This window comes from Physella acuta, unplaced genomic scaffold (assembly GCF_028476545.2).
Source record: "Physella acuta isolate Inbredline_101_S28 unplaced genomic scaffold, ASM2847654v3 ptg000144l, whole genome shotgun sequence".
Taxonomy (NCBI): domain Eukaryota; kingdom Metazoa; phylum Mollusca; class Gastropoda; family Physidae; genus Physella; species Physella acuta.
In genome coordinates this window covers 261,604-285,388 of record NW_026731663.1, presented here as the reverse complement: position 1 = coordinate 285,388, position 23,785 = coordinate 261,604, and the positions used below count along the sequence as shown (strand labels likewise).

The following is a 23,785-nucleotide window of genomic DNA, read 5'->3' as shown; positions in this document are numbered from 1 at the left end:
TGTGTGGTGTGTTGGTGAATCTTGTGTGGTGTGTTGGTGAATGGTGTGTGGTGTGTTGTTGTATTGAAAACTTTAGTTTGTGTTGTGGTGAAAAGTGTGGTGTGTGTTGTGTTGATAAGTTTAATGTGTTGTGTATGAGTTGGAGATGTACGTGGCTGCAAAAGTGGATAAACATCAACGAACTAAAGTCAAGCTACAACTCACAAAATCGTTCCACCGACTCTAGCGAAGAGGACCAATGCTTCACCAAAAACCCTGTTGTGAGGCGATGACTACAGGTTACTTATGCCAACTATTTCTTGAGACATCTATCAACCCACTACAATAACCCAAACACTAACCAGTCCTGCTTAACATACGACTTAACAGATCTCTTTACAATAAGTATTATCTTGGCTATAACCTCTGGCGTTTCAAGATCCCCCCCCCCCCCCCCACCTATTAAAGCATCCAGATGAATGTGAAATTAAAACATTGGAACTAGAATTTTTCAGACATCGCCATTGTGCGTAGCTAAATTAAATCAGGAAAAGGTAAGCACATTTCGATTTTAATTTTTTTAGACACCACTTGAAAAGCTGGATAGGATTAAAATATATAAATGCCAGTATTGTTTTATTTCGTTCTCATTTCTACTTTTTAAATAACATAAATTCACAGAAGTAAACAGAAAAATCCCATTTTAAAAGCGTTCGCTTCAAATCATTTAATAGAACTGGTCTCTCGTTCGCTCTCTCTTTCTAAAATATTTACTCTTGTTTAGTTTTGGTTTTAATGTCCCTCAGGGTACATAAGAATAAAAACCAAAAAGAAATTGAATGCGAAAGAAATGGCGCGCGGTTTACACATATTTTTTTTACTAACAAAAACAAACTTTAATTTATACAATATTTTAAGCAGACTAAAAACTGAACAAGGGGTATGCCGTGGACTCTAAAGTAAAAAATAAAACAAACGTACCTAGACTTAACATTTAACATACGATTTGTGGTTTTTTTTCTTAGGTATGTAAAAAAAATGTTTTATCAAATATTCATCTACGTAATTAGAGCAGTACTAGCCACTAAGGAAAAAATTACGAGAGCATTCAACACGAAGTCAAGAAGGAGTAGAAGACATAGTACAGTCCATAGTACAGTCTTGTCGATAAAATAGTTGACGTATTTTGTTTCGTACAGCTTTTGTATTTTCACCACAAAAAATCAAATATTCTTAATAAGATGTTAATTTTATCAAATATGTCCCTACTTCTTGAGCAACCCACCATAATTTCCATCAACCTCTCGAATAGAAAACATTCTTATACATTCAACAAATACCACCCCTACACTATCTCCAAACACCCCTCAGTCTCGTAGCGGGGGGGGGGGGGTGGGGGGGGGGGGTGCGGACCGGGTGACACCATTTAAGGGGGTGACACCAAGGCAAAAAAATAGCAAAATATATAGAGAAAAATGATAATTCCACTTAATTAAATGATTCATTCGAGTGTTAAAAAGTTTTTTAAGAGCAAATTTGACAAATCCCGAGAAGGGTGGAGGGGAGGGTGCAAATTGAAAGTTTGAGGAGGGGGGTTGCAAATCGAAAGTTTGGAAAGTTTGTCCTCCGGCGCCGGTAAGGGTCGCTATGCCTCTGGGGGGGTGACACCATTAAGTGCCGCACCGGGTGACACCCGACCTCCCTACGCCACTGCCACCCCTACACAATCATCAAACACCATTACCACAAAACCAATAAACACATCCGTGCACTAGTAAAAGATAACTTTCAGACAGTTCGTTGACATGTAAAATGGCTCAAACACTAAATCTTCACATTTTTATTGGAATATAGTCTCCAGTTAGTTCAATTAACATAATATCGTACACAGTTTCTCATGGATGTACACATTATGTACCACAATCTACGATGAACGATACATCATACATCGCAATATACAATACAATCGACACAAATACAATATACAAAACACATACAATCTTGTGTACAAATTATTGTGATCTTCTATGCTTCTATCTTGTCACGTGGATGTTGATGACGAAAATGGTTGCTATTTATCTAAGCTCGTGAAATACTTGAATTTAAACCACAGCCAATTCACCTAGCTATGAAGGACGTGAGTGTTAACAACAAATACAACAGACAAGGCTTGAATGACATGAATTTAACCACAACCACATAATACATGTTATAAAATGACGTGAATTGAACAACAACCACATTATACATGTTATAAAATGACGTGAATTGAACCACAACCACATTAAAGCAAGCCATACATTCAAACAACTACAACAGACAACTACTCAAATATCACGCAATGCTAAGCTAAACTTTGACAGACTGCTGGATAACGTATGACAGACCAGGAAAGACATGTCAGATTGCTGGATCACGTATGACAGACGAGGACACACAGTTCAGATCTGACATGCACAGCCTCGCCAGACGTGAACATACCACGCTCACGTCATCAGCAGAAACATTTAAAAACGTGTCACGTCATTATAACATAAAAAGACGAAACTCCAAAAAAATTAAATGAGCCGAGCTAGGGGCGGTAACTGTGTCTGCTCAAAGCTCAGTGTGGATGTGGGTGTGTTTGGCGGGCTGTTCGAGGACGACTTCCTTCATCTTCTGCTCCTTGGCTTTCTTCTCCGCCTTCTCTTTTTTCTTCTGCTCGTCCTTGAAGTCCCGCTCGGCTTGACGGAAGAAGAGGTACACGTTCTTCTGTCGCTTCAAGGATTCTTCAGCTTTGGTCTTGGTGTCTGAGGAGTTAGACATACATCATTAAGCATTGATTACGTCAGGATATTTTGGTCTAGAAACACGTCCTAAATACTGCAATGTTCAGAGTGCATTATGGAAAGGTGTGGCCAATGGGTAAAGCGGATTTTTGAAAGTCTTGATTTATTTAGCTCACCCTTAGGTTATCAATGATTTCATCTAAACTTGGGAGGGGGGGGGGGGGGGGGGAACCGGACTCAGCCAGAAAAAACGTAAATTAAATACCGCTCAGAAAAAACAAAATATAATTTGTTTCTATTCACATGTTGAGCCATTTGAGACGGGGCACAAGTGTTTTATTATTATCTACATAATTTAATTAGGGTAATGAAAGGATATTTTATTATATATACACAATAAATAAAATACACAATCAGTTTTCTCTTTGTTAGTGTAGGCGTAGAATCGGTGCCATGGTGGGGAAAAAAATCAGAGACTGAGATGGACAAAAAAATTGTACAAAATTGGTCTACTCTAGTTCATGTCGTAGAGAAAAAGGGGAAAAAAATCAGAAACACAATCAGAAACACAATCAGAAACACAATCAGAAACACAATCAGAAACACAATAATGAACACAATCAGAAACAATCAGAAACAATCAGAAAAACGATCATGAACAAAATCAGAAACACAATCATGAACACAATCAGAAACACAATAATGAACACAATCAGCAACACAATAATGAACACAATCATGAACACAATCAGAAACACAATAATGAACACAATCAGCAACACAATAATGAACACAATCAGAAACACAATCAGAAACACAATAATGAACACAATCAGAAACACAATAATGAACACAATCAGAAACACAATCAGAAACACAATCAGAAACACAATTAGAAACACAATCAGAAACACAATTAGAAACACAATCAGAAACACAATCGGAAACACAATAATGAACACAATAATGAACACAATCAGAAACACAATAATGAACACAATCAGAAGCACAATCAGGAACACAATCAGAAACACAATCAGAAACACAATCAGAAACACAATCAGGAACACAATCAGAAACACAATCAGGAACACACTCATTCAAACAAAGCCACCAATAAGCTGATGAAGTTGACAAGACGAGTAGAGACTACGTGACCACATGAAAGATGGGGCGGGTGAAATCTTTTGGGATGAGATCGGATCATGTCAGTCTTGATGGTCTTACACGACAAACAGCAGAAGGGAGGGGGGGAGGAACCTGGGGGGTTGTTGTCAATTCAACGGTTTAACATGATATGTGTTTAGATCCAACCACAACAAGCACATACATGTCTTGTACTTAAACACTCTCGTATTTGTCATATATGTGTGTGGTGTACAGTGTAGGAGCTATTAACATTTCTTTTGTTTCTAAAAAAAAGTTTGAACTTATCCGATTTTTATTATCCAAAGAGTTGCATGCTACTCAAGAGTTGCAGATTAACCGCCCTTGTCATAGAGCTATTTGCAGGGATGATTGAAGTTAAATCTATTCAACGTGAATTCTGTAGGTTTACCGCCCTTGACATAGTGCTATTTGCACTTAAAAATTAAGCATGAACCGAATTTTTTTTCATTTAATAAGCCTACTTTAACAGTTACTAGCATGCAGCATACTTTATTTTAAAACCCGAATGTTAGTGCCTTAATATTTTTTGACAGTGACTTAAATACGGCCATTTTATCAGACACTCTCCCCTTCGACAACATTTCTAAATTATTAAATGTTTAGTAATTAAGACTTAAGAAAGCAAAAACCATTGATATAACACTAGATTTGTATGGTAAGTTATCACAAAGCTTAGTCATTGCTTTCTTTAACTACTCATATAAACCGTATACTATACACCATCAGAGTTTCTTCCAGGCATCTCTGCCTTCCCCCCACCCCGAACGAAATGGAATTTATATAGAAAATATATACTTTTAACAGTGTCCGCCCCCCCCCACCTGGAAATTTTAGTACGCCCCCCCCCCCCCACCAATTTTTTTTAGTGCCCTCCCCCCTCGGAGAAACACTGTAGCCTACACCATACATAAAAAAAAATCAACAGCCGTTCCACACCCGATCATATTCCCTTATAGCCCCCACCCCTCATCTTACTCTATATACTTAGAACTTACATTTATACCTACCGCCCCCCCCCCCTCCCCCACCTATTGGACTGGTACCCCACCCCTGTGCCGCCATGCTTTCCTCTACAATGCCATGTTTGTCTACCAGAACATGCCGAGGGCAGATGTCAAGAACACACGCCATCTTGTATGACCCCTGCACTCTACTCCTCGCGTGACCCTCGCCCCATCTCACGTGACCATCATGTGATACCTCACTGTGGTGCGTGTCGCAGTGGTAATAAAAGTTATACCCTGCTTAGAGATTTTAAAGTGCATTCATCTATCTCTGAATAACATCCTTTAACCAAAACATGCTTTGCTTATTCGTTATATTATCATTATTTTATCATCATTTGACAAAAATCATCTTCCGTTATTATTCTATTCTTTGTCAAATCACCCTATTCTCAGATTATCTTCTGTTGTCAAAATATCAACATATGCTAGAATATCACACTCTATCACAATATCAACGTTTTTTTTTCAAAATATCATCACGTCTTAAAAGCATAACATATGCATACACTAACTCACACACACATATATATATATATATATATATATATATATATATATATATATATATATATATATATATATATATACACATACGCGCACGCACGCACGCACACACACGAACACACACGCAGACTTTAATACCGTACATTCATCTCCGATGATGTGATGAAACCAGTTTAAAAAAAACTAAAAATATTTACAAGAGAATACATTCAGGGTGCTCATTAAAGTTTTCATTAACGGCATTAAATCTGGCCACACCGCGTGCTGACATGCGCGAGGCTAGCCATGCGCGTATTACAGCTCGCTGATATGCGCAGATGTAGTCCTGCGCATCCTTCACGGTGCCAGTGTGTTACGCTTATCTTGGTGTGGAAACCTCAACACAAACAAGTTACATGGATGGGGCGTACTTTAAGTGCTACACCAGAGGTCACAAACATGGCCAAATCTACAACAGGCCACCAAAACATTGCCAAATCTACAACAGGCCACCAAAACATTGCCAAATCTACAACAGGCCACCAAAACATTGCCAAATCTACAACAGGCCACCAAAACATTGCCAAATCTACAACAGGCCACCAAAACATTGCCAAATCTACAACAGGCCACCAAAACATTGCCAAATCTACAACAGGCCACCAAAACATTGCCAAATCTACAACAGGCCACCAAAACAAACATTGCCAAATCTACAACAGGCCACCAAAACATTGCCAAATCTACAACAGGCCACCAAAACATTGCCAAATCTACAACAGGCCACCAAAACATTGCCAAATCTACAACAGGCCACCAAAACATTGCCAAATCTACAACAGGCCACCAAAACATTGCCAAATCTACAACAGGCCACCAAAACATTGCCAAATCTACAACAGGCCACCAAAACATTGCCAAATCTACAACAGGCCACCAAAACAAACATTGCCAAATCTACAACAGGCCACCAAAACATTGCCAAATCTACAACAGGCCACCAAAACATTGCCAAATCTACAACAGGCCACCAAAACATGGCCAAATCTACAACAGGCCACCAAAACATTGCCAAATCTACAACAGGCCACCAAAACATTGCCAAATCTACAACAGGCCACCAAAACATTGCCAAATCTACAACAGGCCACCAAAACATTGCCAAATCTACAACAGGCCACCAAAACATTGCCAAATCTACAACAGGCCACCAAAACAAACATTGCCAAATCTACAACAGGCCACCAAAACATTGCCAAATCTACAACAGGCCACCAAAACATTGCCAAATCTACAACAGGCCACCAAAACATTGCCAAATCTACAACAGGCCACCAAAACATTGCCAAATCTACAACAGGCCACCAAAATATTGCCAAATCTACAACAGGCCACCAAAACATTGCCAAATCTACAACAGGCCACCAAAACATTGCCAAATCTAGAACAGGCCACCAAAACATTGCCAAATCTACAACAGGCCACCAAAACATTGCCAAATCTACAACAGGCCACCAAAACATTGCCAAATCTACAACAGGCCACCAAAACATTGCCAAATCTACAACAGGCCACCAAAACATTGCCAAATCTACAACAGGCCACCAAAACATTGCAAAATCTACAACAGGCCACCAAAACGTTGCCAAATCTACAACAGGCCACCAAAACATTGCCAAATCTACAATAGGCCACAAACATGGCCATAATTACAACTGGCCACTAAAACATGGCCATATTACAACAGGCCACAAACATGGCCAAGCCATCATCTGTGTACTTTACCTACAACGTCCACGGCTTATCACAAGAATTAGCAGATTAACATCTGAAGACAGGCGAACACAGTCAGAAGCTTGTTAGAACGCTACACAGTGCTGCAGTTTAGCACCTACACGGTGCTGCAGTTTAGCACCTACACGGTGCTGCAGTTTAGCACCTACACAGTGCAGGAGTTTAGCACTTACACAGTGCTGGAGTTTAGCACTTACACAGTGCTGCAGTTTAGCACATACAAGGTGCTGGAGTTTAGCACATACAAGGTGCTGGAGTTTAACAACTACAATGTACTGGAGCTTAGCACCTACAAGGTGCTGGAATTTAGCACCTACACGGTGCTGGAGTTTAGCACCTACACAGTGCTGAATTTTAGCACCTACACAGTGCTAAATTTAAGCACCTACACAGTGCTGGAGCTTAGTATATACAAGGTGATGGAGTTTAGTACATACAAGGTGATGGAGTTTAGTACATACAAGGTGATGGAGTTTAGTACATACAAGGTGTTGGAGTTTAGTACATACAAGGTGCTGGAGTTTAGTACATACAAGGTGATGGAGTTTAGTACATACAAGGTGATGGAGTTTAGTACATACAAGGTGATGGAGTTTAGTACATACACGGTGATGGAGTTTAGTACATACACGGTGATGGAGTTTAGTACATACAAGGTGCTGGAGTTTAGTACATACAAGGTGATGGAGTTTAGTACATACAAGGTGATGGAGTTTAGTACATACAAGGTGATGGAGTTTAGTACATACAAGGTGCTGGAGTTTAGTACATACAAGGTGATGGAGTTTAGTACATACAAGGTGCTGGAGTTTAGTACATACAAGGTGATGGAGTTTAGTACATACAAGGTGCTGGAGTTTAGTACATACAAGGTGATGGAGTTTAGTACATACAAGGTGATGGAGTTTAGTACATACAAGGTGATGGAGTTTAGTACATACAAGGTGATGGAGTTTAGTACATACAAGGTGATGGAGTTTAGTACATACAAGGTGCTGGAGTTTAGTACATACAAGGTGATGGAGTTTAGTACATACAAGGTGATGGAGTTTAGTACATACAAGGTGATGGAGTTTAGTACATACAAGGTGATGGAGTTTAGTACATACAAGGTGATGGAGTTTAGTACATACAAGGTGATGGAGTTTAGTACATACAAGGTGATGGAGTTTAGTACATACAAGGTGATGGAGTTTAGTACATACAAGGTGCTGGAGTTTAGTACATACAAGGTGATGGAGTTTAGTACATACAAGGTGATGGAGTTTAGTACATACAAGGTGCTGGAGTTTAGTACATACACGGTGATGGAGTTTAGTACATACACGGTGATGGAATTGAGCACCTACACGGTGCTGGAGTTTAGCTCCTACACAGTCTTGGAATTTAGCTCTTACACAGTGCTAAAGTTTAGCACCAACTGATTGCTGGTATTAACCAAGATTAACGTGATTGACAATTAAAATACACAACTCTGTGTGTGTCACAGCGACCTATCTCACTTACACGCTAACACCTCTTCAATCATGTTATAGAAACAAATGTGGCTTACCATTATAAATCAGTGAGAGTTAAAAAATGAGAGGTTGGAGAAGATGAGAGGAGAATTTGGTATTCTGGAACAATTTTATGACTTTTCTTCTCAGTTGATTTTTTTTTAAAATAAAGTTTTTAAAGCAACTGAGCCGATTCAGCCCTAAAGGGTACCTAACGTGTTTTGGGGAATGTATACATTTCTAAGAATGTTGAGAGCACGAATTTTACATAACGAGGCTGTAATCAACTCAGCTTCGTCTACCTAAATAAAAAAATCAACTTCAGTCTGTTTACAGTATTTAAAGCCAAAAATCATTTCGTAAAATATCAATTTTAAGTCGATCTGACCCATCTCAGACTTTGAAGTTAAAGCCCAACATAACCACTCAAAAACATTCTTCAGCTGAGCTGTAGTGCAGCCGATAACGACGTCTGATAACAGATTTTGTCTGGCAAAATAAAGTTCGGTAACCAAGTGCTTATTTAAAGACAACTTTTATTTTTTTTATAAATCAGGTAAACGAAAAAGTTAACCTAGCTTTTAGTTTTTTAAAAAAGCAATCTTTACCGTTATTAACTCCCCTGTGAAATTAAATCGATAGTTCCTACTTTCGTTTCTGGACCCGGCTCGTGGTGACCTTGACCTTCGGGCTTCCTTCCTGTTTCCCCTTTTTTTTCCCCCGCATCCATCAACGTTTCCTTATCATAACCAAAATAAACCCCCGGATAACAGTAACGATAACTCGTAAGGCTTTGACCGGAGCAGATCAAGAGTTACTTTCCGTGATTGATTGGGTGTGTGTGTGTCTGTGCGAGGAAGAGCGCGTCCATGTGTGCGGGTGTGTGTGCGTGTGTGTACCCCTGGAGTACATCAACCAGGATATTACTTTCACGGTCTTTATCATTGCCTGACAAGGGCGACTAATCCTTCTTTACTAAGAAAGGGGAAATAAATCTTAACCTCTTTTTAAGATGATGTCTTTCTTCTCTACAAAATATTACCTGTATTGTTAAGTTTTCGTTATTTTACTCAGACTGAATAAAATCAACAGAAGTTTCTTTTGGGTAGATGTCCTGTTCGTCTTTCGTGTAATTATTATTACGTCACGTAGTTTGTTTTTAAGAAGAGGTGTCAGTGTGTATGATGGGTTAGTTCGAGTTAGGCGAGTTAAGAAATACGAGAAACAATTTACAACACACAAGGTGGGACATAGTTTGGGATTTTAAAAAATCTACATTGGATTTAAAAGAATTATTTTAAAAGTAATAATTCTGTTTGATTCCAACAAAAGCTTTTTTTAAACCCAGTTCTGTATATTTCTAAGGACTAACAACTCAGCGTAAGTCTAAAGGTACAATTTGGCACAGAGGGAGAATGTCTAGAATATTGCATGTTACAGAACAGATAACAAATGAGAATGTCTAGACTACACCATGCTACAGAACAAAGAACAAATGATAATGTCTAGAATATTGTATGTTACATAACAAAGAACAAATGAGAATGTCTAGAATATGTTATGTTACATAACAAAGAAGAGAAGTCTCAGAACAAAACTTCTTAAAAGACATTAAATGAAGAAGTTCTAGAACAGTCCAGACCACTGACCTTCCCCTCCATAGAGCGTGGCCTCCACATTGTAGATGAGCTCCCTCACTATGTCCGTGTTGCCGGCCTGAGCTATGTTGGTCAACACAAACAGGTAGTAGTCGATCATCCTGGGGGTGGGGGGGGGGAGGGTTTGAAGTTAGTTGGATCTATTTTACATTATAAAATGTTAATGCTTAATTTAGTGGGTTTTTTTTTCGTTGTGTTGATCGGCTAGCCTCTATATATTATGATGTCAAAGCATAAATGTATTTTTTAAAAAGTTTTTCTTCATAGCTTTATGAAATGATGTAAACTTCCTGTACTTAGAGCAATATCCGCCTACTGAGTACACTTGCTTCTTAGCCAGTTATATAAATATCACAGAAAAATGAAGATATATTTTTATTTGCTAGGTGTCTTCTGTGGGTTTTTTTTATAGCAAGTCGTGATGTAGTGATGGTGCTCTAATGCGTCTGTTCCATATATAAAATTATGATAAATCTAAAACGTTTTTAAAACTTGAACTTGTTATGATGTTCTGTTATCTTGATTTGTTTCGTTATTTAAAATTAGTTTATAGTTGTTTTTTTTTTTTACCTAATATTTTATTGGCTGCTTGACAATTTAGCTTTGATACAACCAAGGCCGACAACTTGAGGTAAAAACATATCAGGGTTATCAGTTGGTTGATGTGTGGGTGGTGATGTGTGGGTGGTCTAATGTGAGGGTGTGATGGTGTGTGAATCCCCGGTGTTGTGTTAAGTAGGTGTTGTTTGAAGAGCTTGACAGCCCAGGTTTAGGTTTAGGTTGGCGGGTTAAGGCGAGTTATTGTTGGACTGGAGAGGAATTGATGTTTTGTGTATGTTACATTGGCTTGGTTGTAGTCGGCGTGTCGGGTAGTCGGCGTGTCGGGTAGTCGGCGTGTCGGGTAGTCGGCGTGTCGGCTTCAGTAGGCGACATCTCTGTCTGTGAAAAATGTAGGCAGGGCCGTTTTAAGGTCTTTGTAGGCCCTAAAAGTTCATAGGTCCTAAAAGTTCGTAGGTCTTAAAAATTCGTAGGCCCTAAAAGTTCGTAGGCCCTGAAAGTTCGTAAACCCTAAAAGTTCGTAGACTCTAAAAGTTCGTAGGCTCTAAAAGTTCGTAGGCTCTAAAAGTTCGTAGGCTCTAAAAGTTCGTAGGCCCTAAAAGTTCGTAGGCTCTAAAAGTTCGTAGGCTCTAAAAGTTTGTAGGCCCTAAAAGTCCGTAGGCTCTAAAAGTTCGTAGGCTCTAAAAGTTCATAGACCCTAAAATTTCGTAGGCCCTAAAAGTTCGTAGGCCCTAAAAGTTCGAAGCCTTGGCCACTTTTTGAATTCGTAGTCCCAGCTGGCAATGTTGGCCGTGCACTAGATTATGTAAAGTTTATATCGCAATACATATTATGGTAAGGATTGCATTTATGCAGGAAAATATGTAGTCGAAAATGTCACTTTCAATTATTTTTTCACTCATTGTTTTCTAAATGTTGTAGGCACTAAAAGGGTTCAGGCCCTAGGCACGATGCCTACCTTGCCTAATGGATACAACAGCACTGGCTGTAGGCTGTCTTAGCTTCATTAGGCAACATTTCAAAGCGGCTGTTCATGACAGCTGTAGGCTGCCTTGTTACAATGCGCGACATTTCGAATTGTTGGTCTTTATATGAGTTATCTCATGTGTTTGTTGTGTAAGCACATGTGTTTTGAACGTGTGTCGCCAATATATCGTATGGCGTGTTATGTATGTGCTGTAATTCTGTGTATACGTAAACAAGAAGTCTTTTTGTATGTGAGTATATCTACAATATGATGGTATATGCTGTATATCGTATATGTGCTATATGAACTGACACACTTTACTCAATATTTCCCTACCTCCCCCCCCCCTCACCCCTCCCTCCAATAAACTCTTTAACAAATTCACTACTCACGATGTTTCATAGACTGTCAGTTGACCTTGAAGAGATCTCAGCTGATCTGCAACCTCTTTCTGGAATACAAGCAGCAATGAAGGCGGTTGAAAGAAATTTAAGTCACTGAACTTTGCACGTTTTTTTTTAAATTTACTTGTTCAATTTAATATTAAAGTTTAGTGAGTAAGGGGGTGGGGGGAGTGAGTAAATAACTTTTGATACTTATATTTTCTTTTAAATGTGTCTTTCCAAAGTCACTTCTAGCAGACGACACAACATTGCGGGACAAACAATTTTACCAAATTCTCGGGTGTAGCTTCGATAATTTTCTCGATGTTGTTCTCAATGATTTTATCAGCCTCCTCCACTCGGCCAGCCTGTGATAGAAGATAAAACATACACGTTCTTAAGTGGTGCTGATATTATGGTCTATGGAATGGTGGTAACGGTCGGAAACAAACGTCACGAGTGAATAAGTAAAGCAGAGGCCAAATTGTGAGTTGTGTGTGAGTGTGTGTGTGGGGGGGGGGGGGGGATTTAAAGGGGTTACCAGGGAGGGGTAACAGGGGAAGTCGTCTGTACATCTAGATCTGATAATAAACAAACACATTTCCAAATGTAGTTGTGTGTGGGGGGGGAGGGGGGCATCTATATCTGACAATAAACTAACAACTTTCCAAATGTAGTTGTGTGTGTGGGGGGGGGGGGGGTGGGGGATGGTGGTCGCCATGAAAATCGCCTGTACATCTATATCTGACAATAAACTAACAACTTTCCAAATGTAGCTGTGTCTCTACATCCACCCTATTGTCGACCTCGTATAACCCTTGAACTCTACGAAGGAAAGCTTCCATTGATGTGTACTTACAGTTATTTTATGATTGTTTATAAAGCGTGGCGAGGGCAGATGTTTGTGACGTAATACGGTCAATGTATGACGTTGTAGGGTATGCGTGCATTCACGCACGTGCTTATGACGTCATGTCAAAGGCGATGCTGCTTGTAACAGATCATAACGATGTTTGCAGGGAGGGGGGGGTACCATGTAGTGCGTCATTTATTTACCGACTCCAAAGAAGAATTACGTGAAGTTAAATCAAAGACCTGGAGAAATTTGTTTCATCCCAGCTCTTGACCGCAGGGTGAAAAATGTCTTTCAGAACTTTCTGGCCACTAAATCATGCATGGGGCTGGGAGATAAGAGGGACGAATTTTGTTTACTTCTTGGTCGTCGGTTGCCTGGCAACGGAATGTGATGGGTGTCTGGACTGTTCTTGGGTTTTAAATTTTTTTTTTCGCTTTTTTATTTTTTAAATTTGCATTACAGTACATTTATTTTTATGCTAATATGAAGTTTGTAAACCGAAACTTACAAAACGAAATGTAGATCTATATTGCATTATATAAATATGTAGGCCCCTATACTGTTTACAATGAGGAAATTGTGTGTTTATATTGTATGCAATATAAATTCTCATACATAAAGACAGAGGCGTCTAGAGGCGGGGGCGGGGGCGGGGGGTGCGGACCGCACCGGGTGACACCATTTATGGTGGGTGACACCAAGACGAAAAATTGCTAAATATATACAAGAAAAATGCTTCTTGCCTGTTCAGATAAAGAATAATTAGAGTTTAAAGTGTTATACGTACTCACTGACCATCTCGACAATACATACACACTCACACACATAAACACACACACATATATATACTTTTTTCCTTTGGTGTGTGTGTGTGGGGGGGGGGGGGTGACACCAAAAAGTGCCGCACCGGGTAACACCCGACCTAGCGACGCCACTGCCTAAAAGAACTAATTTAACACATCTACTTCAAGTTCTAACGAAACCGATTTATATTGCTAACCCTAACCCTCCATCTAAAACACAGCCCTTAACCCAACCCTTTGGAGTTGTACCACTAACCCCTAGATTTACCAAAACACAGTCACACTACCCCTCAGCTATGTCAAGTATGTTTGTAAGTCCTGCCTCAGAATTTTTAAACTGCTGGTCCCTACCTCTTCCAACAGGGCGCCATCGTAGCTTCGGTGTAGTCCAGTCCTCTCGTTGATAAAAATGCTGAGCGATTCTTCAGACAGCACCCCTCCGAACTGTAAACAAAACTCACAGTTATCAGGGGCTGGGGTGGGGCTCGTGTCAGAAGGTCAGGGTCGCTGTGGGGTAATTACTTCCGGTTTGGTGATTAAAGCCGGGTGAGGTGAATGGGGATTTGGCTGGTTGCGTGGTAAGGAGGGTTCAGGGTCTGGGTCATTGGGGTCTTGTCTGCGGGGGGTCTGGGTCATTGAATCTGGGTCAAAAGAAACCTGGGACTTTAGGGTCTGGGTAATTAGGGTCTGGGTCATTGAATCTGGGTCAAAAGAACCTGGGACTTTAGGGTCTGGGTCATTGAATCTGGGTCAAAAGAACCCTGGGACTTTAGGGTCTGGGTCATTGAATCTGGGTCAAAAGAACCTGGGACTTTAGGGTCTGGGTAATTAGGGTCTGGGTAATTAGGGTCTGGGTCATTGAATCTGGGTCAAAAGAATCTGGCGCTTTAGAGTCTGGGTCAGTAAGGTCTTTTCAGTCTATGTATTATAGACAAAGACAGACAATACATTTATAACAGTTAACTCACACCAATAAATTAAAAGAAATAAATGAAAACACTAGATGTGTGACATATCAATACAAATACAGACTTAGGTCTAGAAACGATGAATATCCAACAATAGAATTAGGCCTGACTATGAAGAATGCAACAATGTGCCTCACCCTTTTGGGCGAATTTTTATCCTCGGCGTCCAGCCAAATGACCACTGGGGTATCTCTGGACAAGAACCTAATTACAACAAAATTAATGAGTTTAATCAAATGAGGTAATTACAATCATCATTAATTAAAATGTTATTTAAAATTAAACGAAAAAATTATGGTTATTAAAATACGGCTAATGCAAACAGATTAATTAAGAATGGCAGTTAGTATTAAATTGATCAACAGCAGTAATTAAAATTAGACTAATTAACCATGCCAGTTAAAATCAGGTTAATTGCCTACGTCTATTGGCGACAAAAACTCTAGCGTGAAGTGAAAGGCTGACTTGAAGTACTCACTTTTTATCTCTTAGCTTTTGATGTTTCTCTACATCCAAGGTGGCTAGCAGAATCTGATTGGAGAAAGTTACAATTGTTATGATACAGAATCTGACTGGGGAAAGTTACAATTGTTATGATACAGAATCTGATTTGAGAAAGTTACAATTGTTATGATACAGAATCCGATTGGAGAAAGTTACAATTGTTATGATACAGAATCTGATTGAAGAAAGTTACAATTGTTATGATACAGAATCTGATTGGAGAAAGTTACAATTGTTATGATACAGAATCTGATTGGAGAAAGTTACAATTGTTATGATACAGAATCTGATTGGAGAAAGTTACAATTGTTATGATACAGAATCTGATTGAAGAAAGTTACAATTGTTATGATACAGAATCTGATTGAAGAAAGTTACAATTGTTATGATACAGAATCTGATTGGAGAAAGTTACAATTGTTATGATACAGAATCTGATTGGAGAAAGTTACAATTGTTATGATACAGAATCTGATTGGGGAAAGTTACAATTGTTATGATACAGAATCTGATTGAAGAAAGTTACAATTGTTATGATACAGAATCTGATTGAAGAAAGTTACAATTGTTATGATACAGAATCTGATTGGAGAAAGTTACAATTGTTATGATACAGAATCTGATTGGAGAAAGTTACAATTGTTATGATACAGAATCTGATTGGAGAAAGTTACAATTGTTATGATACAGAATCTGATTGGGGAAAGTTACAATTGTTATGATACAGAATCTGATTGAAGAAAGTTACAATTGTTATGATACAGAATCTGACTGGGGAAAGTTACAATTTGTATAATACTGTCATATTATCTGGACAACTAACGTCGTATACGGATAGTTTAATTTTTAAAAATTTATATAGTAGTACCGAGAGTTTAAAAAGTAGGATATCGACAAAATTCAAGAACCGCACTGTCGGAAACTTCATCTATACGAGAGGTCATTCTTAAAATAGCTTAAATATAAGATGGGGGTTGGGGTCGGGGTAGCATGAGCTAGACAGATAAGGAAAGGGTGCAAGTTTGAAATTAAAAAAACTGATTTTATTTCTATTTTATGTTTGCTATTTCTATTTATTAATCCACGGGAGGTAAGTTTGTAAAAATTTTATTTTATAAAATAATTGTTTTGTTACTTCCCTTTGACCGTGAAATCAAACAATCTTTGAAGCAAGGGAGTTAACAAATTCCGTTTGAGCCGAAATGATAATGTTTATGTTCTTTTCGGTGCATTCATATTGACATAATATACATAGTAAATTTAATTTATTATTAAATAGCAAAATTTCACTAACGTTTCGAAGGTATCAAAGCCTTATCAAAAAGCAAAATAAAGCTTTAATTAAAAATAATATGCATGACATTACACACAGGTTACACTGATATAACTAAAACAGTTAATTTTGTTACTGCAGCATGTCTTGACATTGTAGTGATTTTTTTTAAGGGTACACTTTATTTTATGAGAACCAATGTCTTATGCCATTTTATTTTCTCCCTTTGATTATTATGTATGCAATTGATGTTCATATCCTTGATGCTGTGTTAAATTATCAAACAAATTATTATTACTGATTTAAAAGTTTAAAACAATTGAATTAAACAAAAAACAAATTGTTTGAGCACTGTATAGATATAGATGTTTGAAGGGGAAGAATGTTTGCTTTGATGTGTCTCGTTGTAATAACATAACTTTTCCGATTGCTTAAAATTTGCATCATTGTAATTCTCTGTAATCACACATTTATTTCAGCTCTACTTAAAAACCCAAACGCCACCCCGTACCCCCCCCCCCCCCCCCCCACCCACCAGGCCGAGGGGGGAAAAAATCCCTTGAATCATCATTTAATTGCACATTTGCATTTTCAGGTTGGTTTTTATTTTATTTTATTTTTTATATTTAGACGTTTTGTATTAGATCTATGTATAAGTAAACCACCTTAAATGAATGAAAGTAGGCTACAAGTAAGAAAGAAATATTACTATTGTAAATCTGTATCAGTCCCAGAGGCGTAGCGACCCTTCCCGGCGCCCGGGGACAAATTTTCAATTTGGCGCCCCCCCCCCCCTATATATATTTCATATTTATAATGCAAAACTGCAGCTAAAATGAGCTTTTAATTTTTTTCCAACCCATTTTGGCGCCCCCTAGGGTCAGCGCCCGAAGACATATGTACCCCCTGCCCCCCCCCCCCCCTTCACTACCCCTCTGATCAGTCATCACAAGCCGGTGATGAAAACTGTGCACACAACTGACGCTGTGAATTACATGTCTGAGGCAAAAAAAAAAAAAAAAAAATATGAGAACCAATGTTCCACGCATCGTTACAGGAAAACCTGAGACAGGGGAGCTTACCGCGTCATCCTTACGAAATGCCTTGGCGACGTTTTCAAACACCCTCACCGCTTCATAATCGTCTGCAACATTTAAAACAAGAGGTCAAGTGAAACAATGTGCTTAGTAGTTGTGTGAGTACACGAAGGATAGAAAATTATGGACATGGAACAAGTTCTTATCAAAAAAAAATTGGACAATAATTAATAAACTAGATCATTTTTGGCTTAATAATGGCCTTATTTTTATTAGATTTTTGTTTTAGTTGAGTGTGGCTTGTATTTGTAATGAGGCGAAATTTGAACCTTTATACACACACACACATATATATATATATATATATATATATATATATATATATATATATATATTATTAATACGTAAAATGTTTGACCTTCTACCTGATCTTCTGCCTGACCACATCACACTGACCTTTCTACCACATCACACTGACCTTTCTACCACATCACACTGACCTTTCTACCACATCACACTGACCTTTCTACCACATCGCACTGACCTTTCTACCACATCACACTGACCTTTCCACCACATCACACTGACCTTTCTACCACATCACACTGACCTTTCTTGTACAACAGCAGCAGGACCGACTGTTTGGGGGTCATGATGACTTCATCATAAATCTGCTCATCAGCGTGTACCGTGTAGGTCCGGGTCAGACCGCCGAAGTTGCCGTACAAGATTCGTGCGATCTCCTCTACGATGTCATCAACTGTCACATCAACGTTCATACTAGGGAGGGAGGGGGCATCACTCATTAGTATTAGAATTATAAACGTTTTTAGGGGAGATAATTCTTTGTATACATGGGTAGGAGGGAATATAACACGATAATATCAGTAAAGGAAGGCGGAATAAGTTGCATGTTAATTTAATAGAGGCGAGATAACTCAATGATACCACTATGGAATGGAACACAACAGCGGTAATCGTTCGTGAGTATGGAAACGTATTGTTTTCCTTATACTCGAATCGAGGGGAGTTAACCTATCAATATTATGTGATGTGAAACACAAGTTAATATCATGCTGAATGAGGGGAGAAATCGTTGCGACTAGATCGCCATTTAACTAGATCACCAGTTGATTAGATCACCAGTTGATTAGACCACCACTTGACTAGACCACCAGTTGATTAGACCACCAGTTGACTAGATCACCACTTGACTAGATCACCAGTTGATTAGATCATATTAACCAAGCCACTCATTGACAAGATGGCCCGGGAGACTAGTTAATCCACAAACTGGGTCACGTATTCTCTAAATCAACTATACACTAAGTCTCTTATTATTTAGTTCCCCAATTTCTTGGAACACCTATTTACGAGGTCAACAATTGACTACTTTACACATTAACTAGGTCGCTTATCGACTAGAAATTGACTTACATTTCAAATGACTTGATGTCCATTCTATGGTAGACAAGGGCTGGTAGTTCAGTGATGCCCCATTTCTGATGGGAGAGGGAGATACAAGATGTTAACAAAGATGTCAACAATTTGAGTTGAACCGGTGTGTCACTGTGTAACCGGTGTGTCACTGTGTAACCGGTGTGTCATTGTGTAACCGGTGTGTCACTGTGTAACCGGTGTGTCACTGTGTAACCGGTATGTCACTGTGTAACCGGTGTGTCACTGTTGAACCGGTGTGTCACTGTTGAACCGGTATGTCACTGTGTAACCGGTGTGTCACTGTTGAACCGGTGTGTCACTGTTGAACCGGTATGTCACTGTGTAACCTGTGTGTCACTGTTGAACCGGTGTGTCACTGTTGAACCGGTGTGTCACTGTTGAACCAGTGTGTCAGTAATTCGAATATGCTTTATAATTTTATCTAGTATGAGTTTTTGTCGTGTCCTACCTGGATTAAGCTCTTGTCCTGTGTCTTACCTGGATTAAGCTCTTGTCGTGTGTCCTACCTGAATTAAGCTCTTGTCGTGTGTCCTACCTGAATTAAGCTCTTGTCGTGTGTCCTACCTGAATTAAGCTCTTGTCGTGTGTCCTACCTGAATTAAGCTCTTGTCATGTGTCCTACCTGGATTAAGTTCTTGTGTGTCCTACCTGGATTAAGTTCTTTGTGTCCTACCTGGATAAAGCTCTTGTCCTGTGTCTTACCTGGATTAAGTTCTTGTCCTGTGTCTTACCTGGATTAAGTTCTTGTGTGTCCTACCTGGATTAAGTTCTTGTCGTGTGTCCTACCTGGATTAAGCTCTTGTCATGTGTCCTACCTGGATTAAGTTCTTGTGTGTCCTACCTGGATTAAGTTCTTGTCGTGTGTCCTACCTGGATTAACCTCTTGTCGTGTGTCCTACCTGGGTTAAGTTCTTGTGTGTCCTACCTGGATAAAGCTCTTGTCCTGTGTCTTACCTGGATTAAGTTCTTGTCCTGTGTCTTACATGGATTAAGTTCTTGTGTATCCTACCTGGATTAAGTTCTTGTCGTGTGTCCTACCTGGATTAAGCTCTTGTCATGTGTCCTACCTGGATTAAGTTCTTGTGTGTCCTACCTGGATTAAGTTCTTGTGTGTCCTACCTGGATTAAGTTCTTGTGTGTCCTACCTGGATTAACCTCTTGTCGTGTGTCCTACCTGGGTTAAGTTCTTGTGTGTCCTACCTGGATTAAGCTCTTGTCGTGTGTCCGAGTGAAGAAAATCTCCGGGTCATTAGGAAACACCTGAGAGGCGGCCAGGTAGAAAGGGAACAAGATGCGACATCGTGTACAGGCTGAAACAGGTGAAGCAGAGTTACTCTCAGACCCTAGCTCTTAACACTTTGTAACTTGACCTCACTCTAATGGTGTTGCGTATGACCTCACGCTAATGGTGTGCATAATTTTGTTAAAATGACGGGGGGGGGGGGGTTGTCGATTGTATCTCTTTCAGACTTTTTTCTCCGGTGGAGGGGGGGGGTACTTGAAATGTCCGGGGGGAGGAGCACTTAATTTTGTGGGGGAGGGGGCAGACACTAGTAAAATGTATTTTTCCAAATAAATTATATCCCCCCCCCTCATTCGCCGAAGTTTGGGCGTGCTTTAGAGGGGTAGGGGTAGAGCCGCTGATACCATCCATCTACTGCACCTACACCTACTTGATTTACTTCACATCACAACTCAACTTCCTGAAGTGTTTTAAGCCATGAAAAAATAACATTATTTTTCCGCTTAAATAGACACGTTCTTGGTGCACACTTGATTCTGCTTACACCACCGTACCACGTTTAGGGAGGGGGAGATGATGACAGTACAGGTAGCAGTGCTTTCCCGTCCTTTCTATTTGATTAACACCCCCCCCCCCCCCCACCCAAATCTCAAAGGGCCTACCGCAGTACCAAAAATTTCAGACCCTCAAGGGAATTAACTCTTACTTGGTGAGTCCACAAACGTCAGCACGAATAGCTTGCCCCTTAAAAACTGGGAATAAAAGCGAAACAAAATGTAAACGTAAAAACTGGGAACAAATATTTTTAAAAAATTTAAACATTCCAGATTAGGAAACAAATTACAACAGATAAAAAAAAAAAAGATGCAGCATGTTTGCACTCTGTATTTAAACCAGCACAGCAGGCGATTGGATAACTATCAACTACACAGATCAAGATCAGAAGCAGCCAATCAGAATGTTGTGTCTGGCAGTGTAGCTGGACGGGTTTCTTTCAGACGTTTTTTCAGGTAGAGGGGAGGGGGGGCGGAGCTTGATTAAATTTCTAGAGAGCAGACACTGATATATTACCTTCTATATTATTTTTTTTTTATTTTTCAATCAGGGAGGGTGAACTTTCTTTAGGGTTTGGGGGTGGTAGGGGAGGGGAGGGGCAGTGCACAACCGAAGAGATGCCTAAAAGCTACTCTGATAGCTGGGGCTCATTTCACATCCCTCCCCCCTCTCCCCCATCCCACCCATACTTTACCTCTAACACAGCCCTTTCAGAAATCATTTTTTATAAAATATATTTTAGGGGCCCATTCAAAGTACTGATGACGACAGAGGTTGTCAGTTAATCAGGCTAAATGAACAATGCTGTCAGTCCATCACGCTAAATGAACGATGCTGTCAGTCCATCACGCTAAATGAACGATGGTGTCAGTCCATCACGCTAAATGAACGATGCTGTCAGTGTATCACGCTTAATGAACGATGCTGTCAGTCCATCACGCTAAATGAACGATGCTGTCAGTCCATCACGCTAAATGAACGATGGTGTCAGTCCATCACGCTAAATGAACGATGCTGTCAGTCCATCACGCTAAATGAACGATGCTGTCAGTTTATCACGCTTAATGAACGATGGTGTCAGTCCATCACGCTAAATGAACGATGCTGTCAGTCCATCACTCTAAATGAACGATGCTGTCGGTCCATCACGCTTAATGAACGATGCTGTCAGTCCATCACGCTAAATGAACGATGCTGTCAGTCCATCACGCTAAATGAACGATGCTGTCAGTCCATCACGCTAAATGAACGATGCTGTCGGTCCATCACGCTAAATGAACGATGCTGTCAGTCCAATCCCCACAGACTCGTGATCTATGTCATCATGTTTAACCACACATTGTATCAAACAGCCAATCACATTTCTTTAATTAGATATTTACTTTTTTAACCAATCATGTCACAACTTTAAGTATTTTTGGCTTAGTGCTAACAAAATGTAAAAAAAACATCTAAATGCTGACACAACCGAGAAAGAGGGTGAACGTTTGAGTGTTATCAATGTTGACAAACGTACCAAGAACAAACAAATCAATGTGAGGAAAAAAACTTGAAACAGAATTATAAAATACAAAATTTAAAATTTAAAATTTAAAAAAAAGGTTAATTATACCATTAGGTGCACACTTGATTTCGTAAATTTTTTGTTAGGTAAGTCATAAGTCAAGTAAACCATAACTATGTCAGTCAAGAGTTATTTAAGTCATTTACATAAGTCATAAGAGTATAAATTCACGAGTAACGAAGTCATGACCTACCTAGGTCAAGATCTACTTAGGTCAGGTACGATAGTTAAGTCACATAAGTCATAAGTCACATGACTCAGCATAAGTCATAAGTCACATGACTCAGCATAAGTCAGGTGTACCTACCTTATCTATAGAGCCTTGGTTGATCTCATGGACCTTCCCTAAACTAACCGTTAAACAAAATGACAATGTCAAGGTCAGAAATAGACCGGAAACTCGTGGCTTGCTCGCCATAGTCATTAGAATAATTAATCTCTACTAATTAGAGAAAATAATCAGATTATACGCCAGTAAATCCCAGTAATTGATTAAAGTATCAAAGAATTTAACAGGTTAAAATCCAACAAAGTCATATGCAGCAAATTGAATAACAAGCTAAACAAGTATTTAAAAGGTTACTCTAAGTAACCACTAGTTGTGTTACTTTAAGATAACCATTACTTGTTAATCCAAAAACAACGCTGAATAATGTTACAGAAATCTGGTGTAACAGTGCTACAAAACACTACAGTAACACAACACAACTACACACTATCGCCAGGAAAACAAACTATCACGCTACGCGAAGGTTCGAATCCAACCCTCCCCAACTACGACACAACACTGTGCTACAGAAATTTGTCAAAATAATCTGGCCAGTGCTACGTGTAGGTGACCAGCGACGTGTGCTCAACGTGTCACCAGTCACGTGATCGATACCTGAAACATGTGCTCACCTACAGCCGTCGAGAAAGTTCTTTAAAAAAAAGAAATCTTTTTTTTAAAAAAATCGAAGTTTAAAACGCAGATAAACATCTGGCGCCGGCAAGTCACGTGATCATGTCATGTGACCACGTGACGTGACGCCGGTTTTTGCCGTGTTAAAGTGTTACTTCCTGGAGAATTGTAATCTGATTTTATATGTGACCTTGGGGGGGGGGGTGCAAAAGGAGGGATACAGACAGGCTCTCTCTATAGATTTTTTTAACGATCACAGCCAGTAGCAACAACCACTTGCGACATACACCTCCTTTATTTCACCCCCCCCCCCCCCCATTTTACCAAATGTTATTTAAATACCCCCCCCCCCTTTTA

At 39.4% G+C, this 23,785-nt stretch overlaps 1 protein-coding gene across 1 annotated transcript; it reads right to left on the bottom strand.

Annotated features, from left to right (window-relative positions):
• Positions 1–1,820: 1,820 nt before the first annotated feature.
• Positions 1,821–23,380, bottom strand: LOC131935415 (uncharacterized). Its single transcript, XM_059291816.1, has 14 exons — positions 23,153–23,380; positions 22,835–22,969; positions 21,115–21,160; positions 20,366–20,475; positions 19,142–19,206; positions 18,315–18,484; positions 17,750–17,811; positions 15,369–15,421; positions 15,028–15,094; positions 14,274–14,366; positions 12,554–12,631; positions 12,273–12,331; positions 10,347–10,456; positions 1,821–2,768 (listed from the first exon to the last, which is right to left on the bottom strand). The coding sequence occupies exons 2-14, from the start codon at positions 22,949–22,951 to the stop codon at positions 2,575–2,577; spliced, it is 1,224 nt and encodes a 407-aa protein (XP_059147799.1). The 5' UTR covers positions 22,952–22,969; positions 23,153–23,380; the 3' UTR covers positions 1,821–2,574.
• Positions 23,381–23,785: the final 405 nt, after the last annotated feature.

What these genes read in the sequence shown, in the direction of transcription:
- LOC131935415 (XM_059291816.1), bottom strand. Translation starts at nt 22,951, where the DNA reads ATGACTATGGCGAGCAAGCCACGAGTTTCCGGTCTATTTCTGACCTTG. An exon ending in ACCAAGGCTCTATAGATAAG is followed by an intron (nt 21,161 to 22,834) that starts GTAGGTACACCT and finishes TTTTATTCCCAG; the next exon opens with TTTTTAAGGGGCAAGCTATT. An exon ending in ACGACAAGAGCTTAATCCAG is followed by an intron (nt 19,207 to 20,365) that starts GTAGGACACACA and finishes CTCTCCCATCAG; the next exon opens with AAATGGGGCATCACTGAACT.